Genomic DNA, 17,572 nt, shown 5'->3' on the forward strand with positions numbered 1-17,572 from the left:
TAAAATTGCGTCCTGGCGTAATCTGGCGTCCTCCAGTCACCTTCGACCCATATCAGTTTGATTCTAGGTATATCCACATTTCTTCCTTCAAGAGCCATTCAATCGGGATCATTTCATAATTTGAAGTGTCAATTGCCTGCCATGTCTAATCTAACAAAGGTAAAGGTACCTAGGCACGGTATCTTAGGTACCTGTATACGGGGATGTGCAAAATGAGATTAGGTACTTATCGGTACTTCTCCTAACTCAGAATGATAGACGCCAATCGTGTTTCTCAAAAGTAGCGGCCAACCTCAACATCGAAAGCAGAGTGGGCTAGCGCAATTTACCTACCTACTTCTGCCCTTGTACTGATGTGGGCATAAGGGATCGGAACACTTGAAATGCTCAGTGGCCACCAGCCTCAAGTCAACGATATTCATCACGTCGATCATGGACACAGAAACTTGATCGAATGGTCCATGATCGTTTCAATGACTCGGGGCTTATTTGAAAGCTGCGCCTTTTTTCTGTCTTCATTATCGTTCTTTTCCCCAAATAAAATCCGAAGGAGCAAATAAATCACTACTACATGTACAATATCCATGCTGCAGGTTCACCTATCCAGCGTGGAAGGAGTTTATTGGTGGTTGGGACCTTTGTTGCTCTCGTATACTCCGTACATGACTATGAAATTTCTTATTCATCTTGCGTCGGTCTTTTCTACAATTTATTGGGTATCCTTTGCCGGGGTTCTTCTTCAAATGCTGTGCGAAGCTCGTGCGTGCCGCCAGGCCTCGATTATCAAGGTACCTCCGCACTCTCTTTTTCAACGAGAAGGAACAACGCGGAATCTTTTCTGCAGTCAAGTGCATTCAATCAAGCAAATTATAGCTATGAGAGGCTGGATACAATAGTGCAAAGGATGAGTTGGCCGGCGCCAAGTAGCAGAGGTGTTGCGGACCAACTAGCTGCTTCGTCGCGCCGTGGTGGATGTGAGCAAGATGGTTGCTCGGCAACGGACTCCCCAGGCGGCAGAGTAAACATTCGTTCGCCTCAGCGCGGGGTGAGAACCAGCTCAACCCGGTTTCGCGACCAACTTTCAGATTTATTGAAACAAATTGGAGCAATCCTCTTTTGAATAACTTCTATCATCTAACTCTAACTTTGATCGTTTCCTTGGGAAATTTTTGGCGGGCTCCTAATTCATCTGATTATAACCCACATCAGTCCTTTGAATTGACTATCCTGACTGGAATTATTGACCACGCGACCAGGCAAGATGCCCGGTACCGTGGTCTCCGAAACACCTTCCGTTTCTCTCTCTTGTAAGCTAGATATCCAAGAGTATTCACTCAGATGAACTGACAATTGCCCAGTTGCCAATAATTTTTGGGGTAAAGATGACGCCGGAGTGCAGCCGCTTATCGAGCGAATGCATAATGCCAAAGTCACCTGCGACGAAATCAAGGCATTTTACAGTGGTATGTCTCTGTCAGGAAGCTCTGCTAGAGTATGCTGACTTTTCTTTCAATAATAGCTCGTGCAGCGATCGAAGACGAGTATGCTCGCAAGTTGCTATCACTCTCTCACAAACCTCTCGGCTCGAGCGAAGCGGGAACATTAAAAATGTCTCTGGACGTCACCAGAAGCGAACTTGAGTCGATCGCCAAAAGCCATCAGAATATTGCTGCGCAGATGAAGAGCGAACTTGAAGAGCCTTTGTCGGCTTTTGCCGGAGGACTGAAAGAGAGACGGAAGATTGTCCAATCCTGCATTGAAAAGTTGTTGAGAGTCAAAATACAACAGACAAATACTGTCACCAAGGTAGACGATGCCTTTCTGTATCTTCAGGGCAATGATACTAATATACCGATTCCTATTTAGACGAGGGATCGTTACGAACAGGATTGCCTCAAAATTAAAGGATATCTGGCGCAGGGCCATATGGTTATGGGCCACGAGGAGCGCAAAAACAAGGCCAAGTTAGAGAAGACCCAGATTCAATTAGCGACGTCAAGTAAAGAATACGAATCGGCTGTCAAAATCCTCGAAGAGACGACCGGCAGATGGAACCGTGAGTGGAAAGCGGCATGTGACGTAAGCTGTACTTGAATTTACTTGCCAAAACTTGCGCTGACCTTGGCCCACAGAAATTTCAAGACCTCGAAGAAGAGAGACTGGATTTTATGAAGAGCAGCCTTTGGAGTTTTGCAAACATTGCTTCCACGGTCTGTGTCAGCGATGATGCCGTAAGTAAGCTGCTCTTAGTTCTCAGCATATCATCTAATTAGTCGCCAGTCGTGTGAGAAAATTCGGCTTTCGCTCGAAGGTTGCGAGGTTGAAAAGGATATAAACAATTTTATAAGGGAAAAAGGTACTGGACAGGAGATTCCAGATCCGCCAAAGTACATCAATTTCTGCAGAGGAGACATCAACGACAGTGCATCCGAGGCATCCGAGGACGACTATACCGTAGCTCAATTTCAACGAACCATTAATCCTGCTTTCCGAACATCCTCTCCGCAGCCATCTACGTATGAGTCTCACCACGACGCTCACGGAATACATGAAAACGCGGACCAGGAAGCCAAAAATCTGGAAGAACCGGAGCAACGTCAACCTGCTCCAGCACCGGTTCCTGCGCCTGCTCAGGGTGCTTCGACTAGACCTACGGCTGTGGATTATCAGAGATCAATCCCCAACTATACTGATTATGACCAGCCCCGCCCAGTCAATGCAAATACACGCGAACAACCAATGGCGGCAACGCACCCCAATCAGATGCCTACAAGGCCCATGCAGCTGGACTACCGTCGCGCAATCCCTGCTCCAGCAGATCTGGCGAAGCACGAAGCTCTTGCCACCGTGCCACATAATGAGTACCCGCCTGATGGGATGACCATGTACTGTCGAGCTGGTCCACCTTCCGAGCGAAGCTCTGCAGCCAGCCCTGCTAGACCATCTAGCCGCGATTCGTTCAGCGAGTACTCTAACCCAACATCAATGTCTAGCCAAGAGCCCATGCCAATTAAAAAAGGTCCTATCAGGGAGCCGTCGGCAGAGCACTATAGTCGTCCATCATCCTCGACAATCATAGCGCCTTCACCCCAGGCTCTGCCTCCTTTACAGACCTCGCCTGGAGATGATGGACAGGATCAGAAGAAACGAGGCAGTTTCTTTCAGTCGCGCAGCCCCTTTCGACGGCGAAGCAAACATGACCAATCTAGTCTCGAGCAGTCGGAGGCACCAGTGGTTTCCTCTCCAACAAACCGTAATACGTGGGGCTCTGCGCCGAGCCGGCAGCGTGGAGATAGTAATAATGGTAGCCTGGCACGGCGTCCAGGTTTTGGCGCAAGTTCACCAAACATGTTACTTGGTGGGGATCGCCGCAGCGGCAGCCCTGAACCAGTAGATCCGCGAGCCAATTTTCAGCTGAACGTGGGAAACAATGTTTTTGACGTTGCGTCTCCTGATAAACGTAAAAAGCTTGCTCAGGAAGGTTCAGAGCCCAGCCAAGAGGAGCTGGACCCAATCGCACAAGCCCTTGCGGAACTGAAGGGCGTCAAAAAGGAAGCAGCAAGCCGCATATCTGCTGATCGCTATCATGGCCTGGCAACGCCGATTCCTCCTGCCACTCCTGGCGCTGCATCAGGTCCCTCACCCATGGCGGCAGCCTCTGCGTCTGCGGCTGCTAAGAGGGGCACACCACCGCCATCTTATGAGCGACCAGTAAAGATGCTTGATCCACCTAAGCCTGCTTTTACGTCTTCACAAATGCAACGTACGACTCGGAAGTACGTAGGCCAAACCCAAAACATGTTCAAGGCGCCTACAGAAGGTTCAAACCCATACGAGCGAAGACCGCCCTCACGCCCGGGTACTCGTGGTAGCCAACAAGCGGAAGAAACTCTCCGTGCTGCAAGCCCTGGCCCCTCACGCGTCCCAAGAGCTGCAAGCCCGGCTCCTCCAAGACCAGCTTCCCGAGCAGCAAGTCCAGCACCACCGCGAAGTGTAAGCCCACGACCTTATTTGACCGGCGAGCAGCGATCGACGTTCCGCTCCACGTCCCCCAATCCCTATGCAGCAGCGAGTAATAGACCTAGAGCCATGTCTTCGAGCCCGATAAAACGGGCACCAGAGTCGGCATACGGCTACCATAACCGAAGCTATACGGCCGATGTGCCTCGTGCAGTCTCTCCACAGCCCCAGTTCAAAGCATATGAAAGACCGAATAGTAGTGGTAGCTCTCAGGGGATGCAGCTTCAGCTTGCGCCTACGCCGGATGGAGGGCAGTATGGAGATATTCACCGTGCACGAACTCCGCAAAGCGGCGCAACTCGTCCAATGACTCTTTATGGCGGTTCTTCAGCGGAGCCTAATTACAGTACGGCCGTGACAGACAATCGATCACGGAGCAGGAGCATCGCAGAGAGTCGACAGTTTACGCGGGACGGAAGACAGATTCTCTACTTTGGTGAGTTGGTCTTTGAACCAATGCTGTATTTCCTACTTCTAGATGTCGTTTGTATACTAATGAGACACCATCACAGCACGAGCTCTATACATGTATCAAGCAGCCATACCTGAAGAGCTTAGTTTTGCCAAGGGAGACGTTTTGGCCGTTTTGGCTCTTCAAGACGATGGGTGGTTTGAAGCGGAAGTGGTTGGCAAGCACGGAAGAGCCGGGCTGGTGCCTAGTAATTATTTGCAGAATTGCTAAATGATTGGCTTGTGTTAATAATCTGTTATCCTTGGTTGAGCGTGGACGCTTGGGGAGGATGATGCGGGTTTTCGCGTTGATACAAGGGCACGCTCCTTGATGATTTGTGCTCCTTTTCTTTTCTCCTTTTGCTTTCATGACATTCCCTTCCTTTGACTGCAATGATATCCGTGTGATGGTAAAGGGTCCAGGGGTTACGGATATGATTTTTCTTTTGTCAGATACTCCCATTCCTGTTCGATTTGCATTTGTCTCTCCTTTGCAGGGTTTCTGTTTTTACAGACGAATCTAGCTCAATCAGTCGCTGTGAAATCGCTTCCATCCTGAGAAAATGTAATTATTTAAGGCCAATCCAAATTATGCCAATTATTTCTGCTTTAGATGAGACCTGTACCATTTGCTCATTGAGAATCAGACGCTTTGCAATTTCTCGCAACGACGTGGTCCCTACATTCAAGAATCGCGCGCACACCCGCTCGCCTGAGTATAAGGTTAGAGCTAAGCGCGTAGAGCTAAACAGGACAAGTATACCCGCCATCGCTCAACATTATCTGGCTCTCGCTGTAAACATGCGCATTACGTTCTGCTAACCCTCTGGCCAGGCTGCCATCCACGTCGCTGTCCTGGATGCAATTCAAAACGTTAGTCCATCATGTCTCGAAGCTATTATGATAGCGACGAAGCCGATGGCTATAATGGCGATGAAAAATCTTTAGTAATGCGAATCAAGGTAATTAAACTCCCATTGTTTTGCCTCCCTGTCGTTAATTTCCCAGTCGATACCTGGCTATTGAACAATTTGCTCATGTTCATCGATTCAACCTTTTCGCGTTTATTCTTGTACTAATCCTTACTGCTGATATTTTTTTTTTTTGTTTACTTACCGATTGAATATGAATTTCTGGTTTTGGTTGCCATTTATTTGAGGAGTATCCTCTTGCCTACTCAAGTTGTTATGACGTTATTAATAACCTTTGTTTTGCTGCTACATTGTCACCTTGCTTGGGTTCAGATGTGCCGTTGTCGAGACTCAAATATGCAGAGCCATACTTACCACTTGTCTCTCTTCTATTGAATCCCTTTTGCTCTAAGAATATATCCGACGCTACATTACCTTGAACAATATGTTCCCATAGACTGGGGCGGAAAAATTCCTAATTGAGCACCCGCGCTGATTCATCTTCCACAGGATACAACTTTGGCACCTCTACGAGTGGCCACGTCCAAATCGGCAAGACGTGCATATATTAGCACCTTTTTACTTATTGCTGCAAGCTTCATTCTGTTGGGCTTTGCTATCACTGCGTATTTGCTCTTTTATTACAATTTTATTCCGCAAATCGGGTTAGAGAGGACGGTGCATTTGCAATTTGGGTAAGGGCCTTCTTTTCACCCTTCTCCAACATCTCAAACCTTTTAGAGCTGGTTCACTCTCCGAAAAATTTTTTGTCTGCGCCCCATCTAACGTTCAGTAACAATGAACCAGCAATGGCAATCCATACGGCGTTGCGGCTCTCTCGTCACAGCTCATCAGTGAGCAACCTTATGATGTCACGGTATCTCTGCATCTGCCACGCACCCCATCCAACTTGGATGCTGGCAACTTCATGCTAGACCTCTCCCTTCTCTCACGCATATCTTCAACTCCATCGCCTACTCCGTCTTCATCGTCGAAGAACCCGATCAGCGTCGCCGCCGAGGCTGCAAAACGACTCTCGTCTGAAACGAATGCCCTCGTCTCAGACAATGTTCTCACGCGTGCTCGCCGCTCTGCCATCCTCACCTATTCATCTCCATTGGTGGATACGGCCAAAAGGGTAGTAGATATGCCATGGTACCTGCTAGGATGGCACAAAGAAGCCGAAGTCATCGAGGTACCAATGATGGAAGGCGTGCAGTTTGCTCGTGGGTGGAAAAATGTTCCTGGTAGTCTGAGATTAGAATTGCAGAGCGAATCTCGAATGCAGGTGTATAGCGCCAAAGTTAAATTCACCGCGAGATTTCGAGGCCTGCGGTAAGTTCGACCCCTTGATTTCTGTCCCCATCATCATCCTCACCCCATTTTTTTTTTTTGACCTTTTCGAGCAAACAACTCTACAAAGCCAATTGCCAAAAACACATACTTAGACGTCTAACAGGTATATCATGTACAATTACCGCATTCTGTCATTTTTCGTATTCACGTCCAGCTTCTGGGTGGTCGAGCTCATGTCCACCTCGATTGCATGGTTCATACTATCGACATTTTTCTCGGCGCCTACAACTCCTGCTACAGGAACTGACGCGACAATCAAGCGAGACCCAGAAGACGAGGACGAAGCGGAAGAATACCGCATCTTCAAGCGCGAAGGAGCAGCAGAAGAACACGACCCCCGCTTCCGTACCCGGCTCGGGTCGCCGCCGACAAGAATCAAACGCGAAGATGATGATGACGACGACGAAGAAGGGCTAGAAGGCGAGTCTTCTGAGTTCTCGCTTTCCGATACGTCGCGCGTCTTTCCGAGCTTCTCAAGCCGTCAGCCACCGTTAAAGTACGTTTCCTCATCTGCTCGTCCTGCCGCTGAAGCAAGTACGGGTGCCGGTGAAACTACAGGTCCAGGAAGATCAGCCAGGCCAGGTGACGAAAGTATTGGCGGTGGCGGTGGCGGACTATTCAATCTATTCAAGCGTGAACCCCAGAGCTCCGAGCGCAGGTTCAAGCAAGAGAAACACAGTGATGACGAAGGGGAAGAAATTGAGCGAACGACTGGTATCGAACCACTCAGGAGAACTCCAAGCACTGGCCGGCAAGGATTCGCCCGAGACCGAGAAAGTGTCGGTGGCAGAACAGATTCGGGTCTCGGAACAAGTATAGATGAAAGTATGTCGACAGGGAGACGGGACGGCGGAGCTCCCTTTTCTAGTACAGGCGGTGGAGGAGGAGGAGGAGGAGGAGGAGGAGGGGATGCCGGCGGTAGTGGCAGTAGTCCGCGAGAAGCGCGACATGAAGGGTTACAGCGCCGACGATCAAGAGGAGGTGGAGGAGGAGGGAGTAGTGGTTCATTAGGAATGACGTTCAGAGAGCAAGAAGAAGAAGGAGGCCAGGATGGGGGAAGACAACCGGAATGATGAACTGCCATCAGCCAAAGCCTTTAAGAGATATTTGAAAGACATCTAGCTAATATCGCGTGCTGTTTTACGTGCTTCTCTTCTCGCAAAAAGTGAGAGATGTTTTGTTTTAAATTGAATCCACAAGAGAAATTTTCTCTTTTTAATTTTTAACTATTATCATTCGTAGATTTTAAACCACCATTTTTTTATCATATCATCATCTTCTAACCAGGCCATCAAGCTCTCCAGTACACCTATTACTCATCTGCTACCCGTCTACTACCCCATCCCCTTATTTCCTCTCTCTCTCTCTCTCTCTCTCTCTCTCTATCCCCTACCGAGATCAACATCCAGCACCATTGTCAGCGCATCCTTTTCTCTACTCTGCTTCTTCCTTGCAGGCTCCTCTTCCTCCTTCTCCTCTTCCTCCTTCTCCTCTTCCTCCTTCTCCTCTTCCTCCTTCTCCTCTTCCTCCTTCCGATCCGGTTTATCAAAAAACGGCCGCACAACCTGCTGCACCACCGCATCCCACAGACCCTGGACGACACCTTTCAAGTCCTCGCCCGTCTGCGCAAAGTCCGGAAAGGCATTGACTTCAAGCAGGTACGCATTGGCGTCTGCATCGACGAGGAAATCGAGCCCGTAGAGCTCGAACGCGTTGGGCAGGGGCTGGAAGTGCGTCGGCATCGAGCGCGCAGACGCGAGGAACAGGTCCCCTGTCACTCGGCAGATGCTGTCGAAGACGTGGGATTTCCAGCCCGGTTTGTTAGATACTGAATCTGCTACACGTCCTCGTGTTGATTCCGGTTCGATGTCCCGTTCCCGTTCCCGTTCCCGTTCCGCTGAAATTGAAGTTGAAGTTGAAGTTGAGGCCGAAGTTGAGGCTGAAGTGTATAGTGGTCCCGAAGAAGCGCTATCCAGAGGACGGTCAGATACGACAGTATCAGGCAAGTCCCAGAAGCGCCGCACCGAGGACTCGGTGGGGCTGGATTGGAAACACGTATTTGTCAGATGGGCGCCGAGATTGGCGTTTGGGTCGTGGTCGTCGTCGTGGCCAGAGTCGGCCCCAGGAGCTTGATACGGCGTGGCGGCGAACAGCGCGAGGGGGTGATTGTACACGTAGACTTTGAGCGCGCCGACGGCGAGGACGTACACCCGGATATGGAATTTACTGGCTTGATGCTCGGGGGGCTGGTCGGGAAAGGACAGGAGGAGAGGAGGGTGGATGTATGGCTGGGCAATGAAGTGTCTGAGCTGGGAGGTGATGATTGGGCCTGCGGCGTCGTCGTCGTCATCATCACCATCATGTTGTTTATCTGACCGGTTATCGGACTCATCCTCCGCCTCCTCGTCGTCGTCAGAATCAGGCTGTTCCTCTTCCCATTGTTCAAAAATAGACGTTAATTCCTCTTCGGTGCTAAACAGACGGATACCCTGGCCGCGATCGCTCATGCCGGGCTTGAGGATCCACCACTCGCGTTGGCGGGGGTCGTCTATTTGCGCATTGCGAGCCCATGATTCGTGCAGATCAAACGCATCGACGAGCGCGTCGTCGAGGAATTCGGCATAATCGACTTCAAAGTGGACAGCGGGTTTGGTATGCTGCTTGAGAACAGAGTCCGGGTGCTTGGTAGTCCACGTCGTGATGGTGCTGGAGAGGAAGTGTTTTCGGATGAGAGCTTTTCGGATGACGTACGAGTTTGCGAGAATGGTCTTTGGGTGGCTGAAGAGGTGCTCGAACGCGAGAGATTCGTACGCGGCTATTTGCAGGATCCGGTCCGACTCTGGGTTCGGGATGTCGGAGAAGGAGTTCACGAGGGTGTATGTCGATGGGTCAAGGTTTCGTTTTATAGCGGCCAGGATAAGCGGCTGTACGTAGGCGTCTTCGTACTCAATGTGTGCGTAAAAGTGAGGAATCTGCTTCGTCGAGAAAGGATGGCTGTTGGCTGAAATGGATGTTGGTGTCGACGACTGGAGATTTCGTAGAGGAAGTGATGCTTCTGTGGGCCTGGAATTGCAAATAGTCAGAATGATCGGGCTATTATATGGCTCATACGCATAGAGATAAGAGAGCGTAGGGTGAAATGTGTTATATTCTTATATCATCAATTCATAAGTAATAACAATATAATGGCTAAAAATGCTGTAGATGGTATATAAAACCTTCTCCGCTCCGGCATGACAAATGCTTGCTTTCTCGCATATCGACTTACAATGTAATCTCTCCCGTCGTCTGGCCCGCATGCATAAAATTGGCCTTTAGTGGAGTGACGCTGCAGCCCAAGTTATTAGCCATTTTCCCTCCCTATGGTGATGCTAATTTCGAATGCTGCAAATGGGAATCGAATATAAATTCCATGACATACCTTGTATATCCTCTCTGGACAGCCCAGCCATCATTTCCAGGCGCACTCTCTTCCACGCTCTGATAAACATCTGAGAAATTTGGCGCCCATTTGAAATGCTTGTGTTTATGTCTGGTATGCTTCTGGGCGCTTGCCCCACCAGACACCGCTTCTTCCTGCCGAATATGCTCTTCGTGCTCTTCTGCATTGTCGTCTTCATCTTCCACCTCGACTTCTTGAAACGAGCTTCGTCCTGCAGACCAGTAATTCTGCAAGACCGGCGTATAGAGGATTTTACTCTTCTCTACATTCTCGAGCAACGGGACGTTGACAGAGTAAACATCAGTGTTTGGATCCCAGTTGTTGTAGAGGTATTCAATCAACCTGACCGACAGACGCGAAGCACCAGCGATAATAACAGGGTCGTGATTGCGAGAGAAGAATGCATATGACAATGCGATTGCCTTCTTCCTGCACACGGCGGCTTCCATCGCACCTCCAATGGTTCCTGAAGAAAGACCGAAAACAGCAGTGGAATTTCTGCCATAGTTGGGGCCCGAGACAACTAGGTCAACGGGGCCGCGGTCTTGGAAAAAATGATAGAGACCGATTTGGACACAGCTGGCAGGTGTGCTGTCCACCAAAACCCATTCCTCGCCCTCGGCGCCGGGAGGCAGTGGCCGAGAGTGAGTGGTTCCATCATCCTTGTGTAGTGTTCCTGGCCGGAAATACGTCGGCTTCACATTCGCGCCAACCATGTGTGCCTTTCCAATCCATGACCTTTGCTTGTGTGGCAGCACTACAGAGACAGTATGCCCCGCTGCTTGGAGCAGACTCACGAGGGAGTGGACATAAGGCGAGGACTGATTCGACGGAGGGCCGTCGTCGTTGACGACCTGCAAGAATGAAGCACCATTGTTAGAATAACCGTCAAAGAGAGTAAATAAGTTGTATTTAGGCAATTCCTACCAGAATATGCATGGTTGCGCTTGTTGTATATCAGCTACGTGCCAATTGCGCGGGGCAAGCTCGGGCTTCTGGGTTTTATAGGAATTGCAGCATTTAGCCGTACGGCGAGCCGTAGTTATCGATAAACTTTTGAGGTTATCTCCTTACTTAGCACGCCATTGCGTTACCCATGTCGAAATGGCATGTCCTGAGGCAGAGAAATATAGAATCTCAGGCGCTTTGTGTTCGCCTTCAATTGGTCGTTAGGCGGACAAGTCTCTTTTCATTTCAGATCTATCATCTAGCCAGTCTATTAAGCTCAGCATATCTTCCGCCGCCAACATTTCCTGCTTCTCTTTCTTTCCGATCAATTTAACAGTCATTTCAGACAAATGATGCAAAACAAGCTTAAACGGAATGGGATATCGAACAGCATAATTCATGAATCGCTCCACTGCGCTCCAAGGCGTAACATCATAGCCAGCGAAGAGTGCTGGATTCGCAAGTAACCCTCGAGCAGACATGACGCCTAAAACTTATTAGCCTGCAACTCTATTGTAATCAGTCAGACAGCGTGTCATGTAACATACCATCTACACCTGTCTTTTCTGCTATTCTGCTCACATCTGCCATACTAAAGGCGTCTCCATTTGCAACCACTGGTACTCTCGTGTTCTCCTTGACCAGCTTGATGGCATCGAGGTTGACCGGCTCACTGCTTTTTTGTGACCGCCGACGGCCGTGACATCCAAAGTAATCCACACCAGCCTCTTGAACCGTTTTGACAAAGTCAACTGTCTCTCTGCGCCATTGTCAGCTTCCTATACTCTTCCTCTATCCAACTTTGTCCATGAAATAGACGCCGGCTTTCGTAAAATTAGGTCAAGATAATAAGCATACCTCAAGTCCGCATGGACACGGATCTTTACACTGACACAAAAGTCCCTGCCACATCTTTCTTTGACCGCTTTAACCATCTCGTAGACGTTTTCTTTCTCGTGCATGAGCTGGGAGCCAATACCCTCTTGGCATGCCCAACTCTGGGGACAACCGCAGTTCAGATCAATGCCATCACAATAGGGCTTGACAAACTCCGCTGCTCTAGCCAACTCCAACGGCGAGCTGGCTCCAAACTGGACGACTAGAGGTCTATCCCCCTCGTTTGTGGTGAAATCTGAGCGTCATACTCAGTAAATCTTCTGGTATTGTTTGATCAAATGAACATACCGCTGTCTCTTGCAAAGATGCTCCGGTTAAATTCTTTTGCTAAAATCTATTATTGTTAGCAATCTGTTTCGATTATCTATTATAGTATAAGGTATCTAGACCCAAGAAATTGATAAATGCGTACTTACCATTGGCGTATAACAAATATCTACTCCGTAGTCCCGTACCAATGCGCGGAAAGGAAGCTTGCTGTACCTGTATCACGGATATGTGAGCTCAATCTGTTTTCGTTTTCTTTCATTTTCCTTCTTTCCCCTTCCTTCCCCCACCTTTCTTTATTTTTCCTTTTTGTTTTCCTTCTTTAATTCATGGTTATTTGGTTCTTTGCCCTCTTATGCTTTAGCAGCTTTTCTCTTACCCAAAGCCATACGTTTCCCCCTGGCTTCTAAGAAAACACTTTTGCCAAAAAGAAGTAGAAAGGCAGGCTCAATGTAGGAGTGCTCTTTCAAGGATAAAAAACATACCTAACCATAGGAGCAGAAATATGCACTGGCCTATTTTCTGATTTCGCTAGATCAAATACTTTCAGCGGACTTGAAGCCATTAGCCACCTCTTTCAAAAACATATTACAACCTTTCAAAAGGCAAAGACAAAAAATTATCAAACATATGACAATACGAAGCATATGAAATCAAACGAAGTATGACAGTATCAGTGCGAACAAGTGATAACATACTGCATTCGAGGCCCGAGACCGGGGTCGCCAACGGCGCTTTCATCGCTAAGATCATGGTAGAAATTTGATTTGTCCATTATAGTCGTGCTGAGTAAAATGCTTCTAGCATGAGAACAACATAATAGCTCTTGAGATTGGAAAAGTCGCAGACAGACAGCATTGGTTGTCGAAGTCGGAGTTTGCTTGGAAAATCTCGTGAATACAATAGTTCGGGTTATGGGAACTCGCTACGCACACTTTCGCCTCATGAATTGGTCGGTTAATGGCAATTTCGGATATTTACCGCATCGCAGGGTGACTAGAATCACCGTTGCACCGTACTCGCTCGTGGCGAAAACTCACTTCAGCGACAACTCATACTTTTGACTCGAACGAGGACAGGTAAATTACACCATTTTGCCATGTTATAGACAAGATACGTCATATGAATGCTAATTACTATATAGCCTCCAGCCTGTGATCCATTGGTAGCAGAATAAAGTGAACTAAATTTCCACGAAGAGTAGTAATCAGACAACCTCGCCCGCTAGCTCTCGCTATGTATGTGCAATAAGGCCACGTCCAAAAGGAATGTATAGATGAGCTCGAATAGACAGAACGGCGAAGACAAAAAAAAATTCAAGAGGAAGAAGCAGGGTGAATAAAACGCCCAACCGAATGCAAGAAAGGAGCCATGCAAGTGGAATATATAGCTGAGTCCGGCCGGTGAGAGCGGAAATTTAAGATTACAACCTTTATACAAAACACCGCATCCCTACCTTCTAATGATTTTTGTCAGAAAATATAAAAACGTGAACAAAAAGATACGATGATGTTTCGACCGTCCTCGGGAAAGAAAAGCTGATCCAAGCATGAAGGAAAAAATAAAGAGAGTTTGAAATTGACTAGCCAAGTTTCCGGAAATTGTCGACTCCTAGCGTGGGCGTCTCGATGTATCTATTTCCTGGAACACCTTCACCCTTGCGACGCTCGAAGAAGTTTTGGCATTCAATCACGATCATGGCCCACTCAGCCAGGGCACGCCCAGCATATCGGCTGTGGCCAATTGATTGGCCCTCAGGTTGGCGAGGGTCCGTCTCAAAAGGCTCTGCGCGCTTGGACTGTAGAAACATCTGTGCCGGCATAGGAAGGCGCGGAGGATAAAGACGTCGATCCTTGCTGCTATACTGATACATATCGATCCAGTCCAGCGAGAACTTGAAAGAGTAGTTGCGGTATGGTGGTGGTCGAACTGAAATGGTGCTGTTAGGCGCCTTATTAACAACAGTACTCGGCTTCTCTGGTGTTGAAGGCTGATCATTCTGTTGCGATGTCGCAGTCTGGCCAGAAGCAGCCTCGTTAGGCTTCGCAAGACGGTTGGCAGAGCCATTGGACATTTTGGTTTTAGAAGTGTCATTGGATGAAGTACTGCTCGGAAATATACTTTTGAAAAAGCTCCACTTCTTCTTCCCCGGAGTCCCCTGTTGCTCAGCACTCGGCTTGCTTACGACGCCGTTGCTTCCAGCCGATTGAGTCGAGGTTGAAGACGTCGATGATGCAGGCGACGGTGGCAGTGGAAATGTCGAGGCCTGGTAAGATGACGAGGCTGGAATGATCCCATCAAAGGTGAAGAAGGCACGCGTAGGATTCATCTGGGTGTCATTTCGGATAATCACGAGACGTCGGCCTGGCGCAGGGCTGCAGGGAGCAGTAGACGGTGGCATGAGATTCAATTTCTCCGCAGTGCTCTTGAGATGAAGGTAGTAAGACCACATAGCTCTTAGCCTCATCGACAGTGTTTCAAATATGTCACTGAGACAAAGATTAGCACGCCGTTAAAAAAGCCAGGTTATATATACTCACTAATCTAACGTGGTTGCATCCCCGTCGTATCGAGCTAAGCGCCAACATAGGAGCCGCATATAGTACGCTCGTACCATCGGGCACCAGTGATTGAAATACTTCTCGAAAAAGTCTTCGCTCAGCAACCACCCTAGACACAGATCTCGCTTCCGGCTTTCATCCCTGGTCACAATATTCCAACTGCTGTAAATAAAGGCGATAACGCGAATCTCGGTCATGCTGTTATGGCTTTGCATCATTTTCTGACACACCTCAAACCAGAAAGGCCAATTGATCAACGGTCGCAAATCGTTGGTGAATTGCTGGTACCTCGTGAGAATGGCAATCGCTTCCTCGAGAAAGTCGCAAAGGAGGAAGCAAGCACTGTGATTATATAACGAGGTTTTTCGAGCTGCTGCTGCAAGCAAATCAAAGAAACCCTCCGAAAAGACTTCCCGGGCGGGGATTGAATCCGTTGGCTTATCGGCTAGGAAATCCCTGAGGAGCATGATCAAACGATTCTCAGCCATTGGCCGAATGGCATTAGCTGGAGGTAGGGGTAAGACAGCTGCTGAAGCATCTGCACCATTCAGAAAATCGTCGAAGGTGGTGGGTAAGGCACCTGCAGTGTTTCCTGCCAGAAGCGAGTTCGCATCTCGGTGAAAAGTTGAATCAAGAGTGCTCAACAACTGTGAGTGAACAAGAATGACGCCCGGAGCGCAGATGCGCTCAGAACGATCCGTGTTGGGAGGTAAATAATCAACGAGTAAGACGTGAAATTGCTTAACAAAGACAAAGAGAAGGTCACTCTCCCTTCCAGACCAACGGGAGACCCATGGGCCGTACCACGGGACGTCGGAGGCGCCTAGCGGAAGCAACGGCCGCATTCGGAGATACTTTGCCATAGAAGCAACAGAAACGAAGCCGAGGGAATGGAGGCAGGGTGGGAATCCTTGCACGATGGGCTGAGAGGACTCGCTCAAATTTGAGCTTTTAGGAAGTCCATATTCTTCCAAAAGTCGAAACATGGATGAAGACGGGATGTTCCACAGACGAACGAGGACATCCGCCACGCCAGGGCAGAAAAAGAAGGCAAATGCTGTTGCCTTGCCGCAAAAGGTTACCAAACTTGCAGGAGCATGTCTCAACGACATCTTCTCCACAACAAAGGCCATTTGCGCCAACAGATTCTGAACAAAAGTATTGCGAACATTGTGATAGACTGATTCAGCGAGAAAATCTGATCCGGATGATGAAAGTGACGTGGAGGACGGTGACTTTGTGCTCTTGACCGACCTGTCGGCAAGAGCAGAAAGGGGTGATGCAGGTGGGCGCCATTCAGGCCGTCCCATAATCCCTGCAATCGCGTCTAAAATAACTGGCCTATCAGTGCCAGAGATGGTCTGGTTATTTCTGCCATTGAGAAGTTCAAGCAGCCCAATCCACCATTTGTTAAGAATGATAATTCGACGATCCAAGTCCTCTGGTCGAAGAAACTTGATGGAGGGATGATCGACGTAATTTCGCAAAAATGGAAGTAATGAAGACCGGACAACGTTGGCCTTCAGCGCAGTAGATTTCGATTGGAACCTGTTTGTAAACGATGAGCGATTTGAAGTACAGCGTAAATAGATAAATCACTGGCGCCTCTTACTTGTTGAAGTCTCCATCCAAAGCGCGAAAAGCGCTCCATAATTCGTCCTTTTTTCGAGGTGTGCCCGAGCTGCGGTGTTGATGAAGCTGCTCTGAAGAAGACTGAAGAGAAAGCGGAGGGATTCGTTCCGTAGATGCTTGTGAGCGATTGGACGACGTCAGCCTGTCCGTGGAAAAAGATTTGGGCAGTGACGGCACGGAGGGCAAGTCCGCGGGCTCTGTCGAGAGCTTAAAGAGACCACTCAAGGGTCGCTTGCTTTTCTTCTTGGTTGGACTGGGATCCCGACTTCTGACTGGGGGTGTCTGTTTACCATCCTCCACGGCGTCAAGTGAGAGATCTTTGTTGAGGTCCATCCGGGAGAGACGACGCGGCAACAGCGATCTCCGTCGACTGAATGCAGCAGTCGGCCGTTCCAAGACTGGCTTTTCCTCAGCCTTGTCCACTTGTTCGACGGATTTCACCTGCTCCTTTTTCTCTTGCTCCTCTTTGACTACACCATCTGGCTTAACAAGCACGTCGGCCTTTCTGTTGGTTGGTGAGGTCGATCTTGAGGATGGAGCACTCCATGTTTTCCGCGACAAGCTGGAAAGGGTCGTTGACAATGGACGGGGCCTGGCCTCACGCTGGCCGTTTGTTCGCCGCTGCGAGGTATTATTCCGTTCTTTATTCCGTTCACTGGGTGACGAATCACCCTTTGTACGTTCCGACGAGAGAGAGAATTTAGAGAGGGTGAGTTTCGGCCTGGCGTACGCCCGGCTGGACTTCCGCCGATGCGGAAGAGAAATGCCGTCCACGGCGGCCGGTGGGGGAACCTCAGGCCATGCTATCTCCTTCTCTTCGACGGGAGAGGCAAGTTGATTCTCAGAAAAGGTGCGTTTGATGGTGAACTGGGTCAACTCATCCGATTTTCTGTCTGGAGGCAGCGGAAGATAAGTGTAACTCGCTGATCGCGGAATCTGCTCCGTGTAGGTTTCCTGTAGAGCCTTGCTGCCCGTAAAGTCAAAGTCGAAGCCAGTCGACTGAGGAATCTCTTGCTGGAGATTTTGTTGCAGAGAGTTTACGGATCCATCCAGGACCGCGGCGCCAGAAGACATTGGGAGGCGAGACC

At 49.0% G+C, this 17,572-nt stretch overlaps 5 protein-coding genes across 5 annotated transcripts; 2 read left to right on the plus strand and 3 right to left on the minus strand.

The window, feature by feature from the left end:
• The first annotated feature begins 1,182 nt into the window (after positions 1-1,182).
• L228DRAFT_263627 (hypothetical protein) lies at positions 1,183-5,051 on the plus strand. Its single transcript, XM_018334508.1, has 7 exons — positions 1,183-1,307; positions 1,359-1,463; positions 1,520-1,806; positions 1,867-2,079; positions 2,133-2,231; positions 2,281-4,456; positions 4,533-5,051. Exons 1-7 carry the CDS (start codon positions 1,262-1,264, stop codon positions 4,700-4,702), a joined length of 3,096 nt encoding a protein of 1,031 aa, XP_018185329.1. The 5' UTR covers positions 1,183-1,261; the 3' UTR covers positions 4,703-5,051.
• Positions 5,052-5,404: 353 nt separating this feature from the next.
• On the plus strand, positions 5,405-8,029 carry L228DRAFT_250862 (hypothetical protein). The gene is made up of 4 exons (XM_018333422.1): positions 5,405-5,432; positions 5,892-6,076; positions 6,189-6,716; positions 6,841-8,029. Exons 1-4 carry the CDS (start codon positions 5,421-5,423, stop codon positions 7,808-7,810), a joined length of 1,695 nt encoding a protein of 564 aa, XP_018185330.1. The 5' UTR covers positions 5,405-5,420; the 3' UTR covers positions 7,811-8,029.
• On the minus strand, positions 7,940-11,142 carry L228DRAFT_233935 (sure-like protein). Its single transcript, XM_018330651.1, has 4 exons — positions 11,107-11,142; positions 10,159-11,033; positions 10,006-10,065; positions 7,940-9,800 (listed from the first exon to the last, which is right to left on the minus strand). The coding sequence occupies exons 1-4, from the start codon at positions 11,116-11,118 to the stop codon at positions 8,120-8,122; spliced, it is 2,628 nt and encodes an 875-aa protein (XP_018185331.1). The 5' UTR covers positions 11,119-11,142; the 3' UTR covers positions 7,940-8,119.
• A 206-nt stretch (positions 11,143-11,348) lies between these two features.
• On the minus strand, positions 11,349-13,136 carry L228DRAFT_233938 (tRNA-dihydrouridine synthase; the record flags this gene model as incomplete). Its single annotated transcript, XM_018330652.1, has 7 exons — positions 12,990-13,136; positions 12,777-12,845; positions 12,441-12,507; positions 12,313-12,358; positions 11,986-12,259; positions 11,676-11,887; positions 11,349-11,614 (listed from the first exon to the last, which is right to left on the minus strand). Exons 1-7 carry the CDS (start codon positions 13,064-13,066, stop codon positions 11,349-11,351), a joined length of 1,011 nt encoding a protein of 336 aa, XP_018185332.1. The 5' UTR covers positions 13,067-13,136.
• Positions 13,137-13,873: 737 nt separating this feature from the next.
• On the minus strand, positions 13,874-17,558 carry L228DRAFT_271098 (DUF1765-domain-containing protein; the record flags this gene model as incomplete). The annotated part of the gene is made up of 3 exons (XM_018335483.1): positions 13,874-14,780; positions 14,832-16,400; positions 16,465-17,558. The coding sequence occupies 3 exons, from the start codon at positions 17,556-17,558 to the stop codon at positions 13,874-13,876; spliced, it is 3,570 nt and encodes a 1,189-aa protein (XP_018185333.1).
• Between the last annotated feature and the right edge of the window lie 14 nt (positions 17,559-17,572).

The sequence above is a fragment of the Xylona heveae genome (assembly GCF_001619985.1).
Source record: "Xylona heveae TC161 unplaced genomic scaffold L228scaffold_12, whole genome shotgun sequence".
NCBI lineage: Eukaryota > Fungi > Ascomycota > Xylonomycetes > Xylonales > Xylonaceae > Xylona > Xylona heveae.

Coding starts and splice junctions, on each gene's coding strand:
- L228DRAFT_263627 (XM_018334508.1), top strand. CDS start 1,262: ATGCCCGGTACCGTGGTCTCCGAAACACCTTCCGTTTCTCTCTCTT. Junction 1,807..1,866: donor AGACAAATACTGTCACCAAG/GTAGACGATGCC, acceptor ATTCCTATTTAG/ACGAGGGATCGTTACGAACA. Junction 2,232..2,280: donor TCTGTGTCAGCGATGATGCC/GTAAGTAAGCTG, acceptor ATTAGTCGCCAG/TCGTGTGAGAAAATTCGGCT.
- L228DRAFT_250862 (XM_018333422.1), top strand. Junction 6,077..6,188: donor ACGGTGCATTTGCAATTTGG/GTAAGGGCCTTC, acceptor ACAATGAACCAG/CAATGGCAATCCATACGGCG. Junction 6,717..6,840: donor GCGAGATTTCGAGGCCTGCG/GTAAGTTCGACC, acceptor GACGTCTAACAG/GTATATCATGTACAATTACC.
- L228DRAFT_233935 (XM_018330651.1), bottom strand. Junction 10,066..10,158: donor GTCCAGAGAGGATATACAAG/GTATGTCATGGA, acceptor CTTGGGCTGCAG/CGTCACTCCACTAAAGGCCA. Junction 9,801..10,005: donor ACGACGGGAGAGATTACATT/GTAAGTCGATAT, acceptor TTGCAATTCCAG/GCCCACAGAAGCATCACTTC.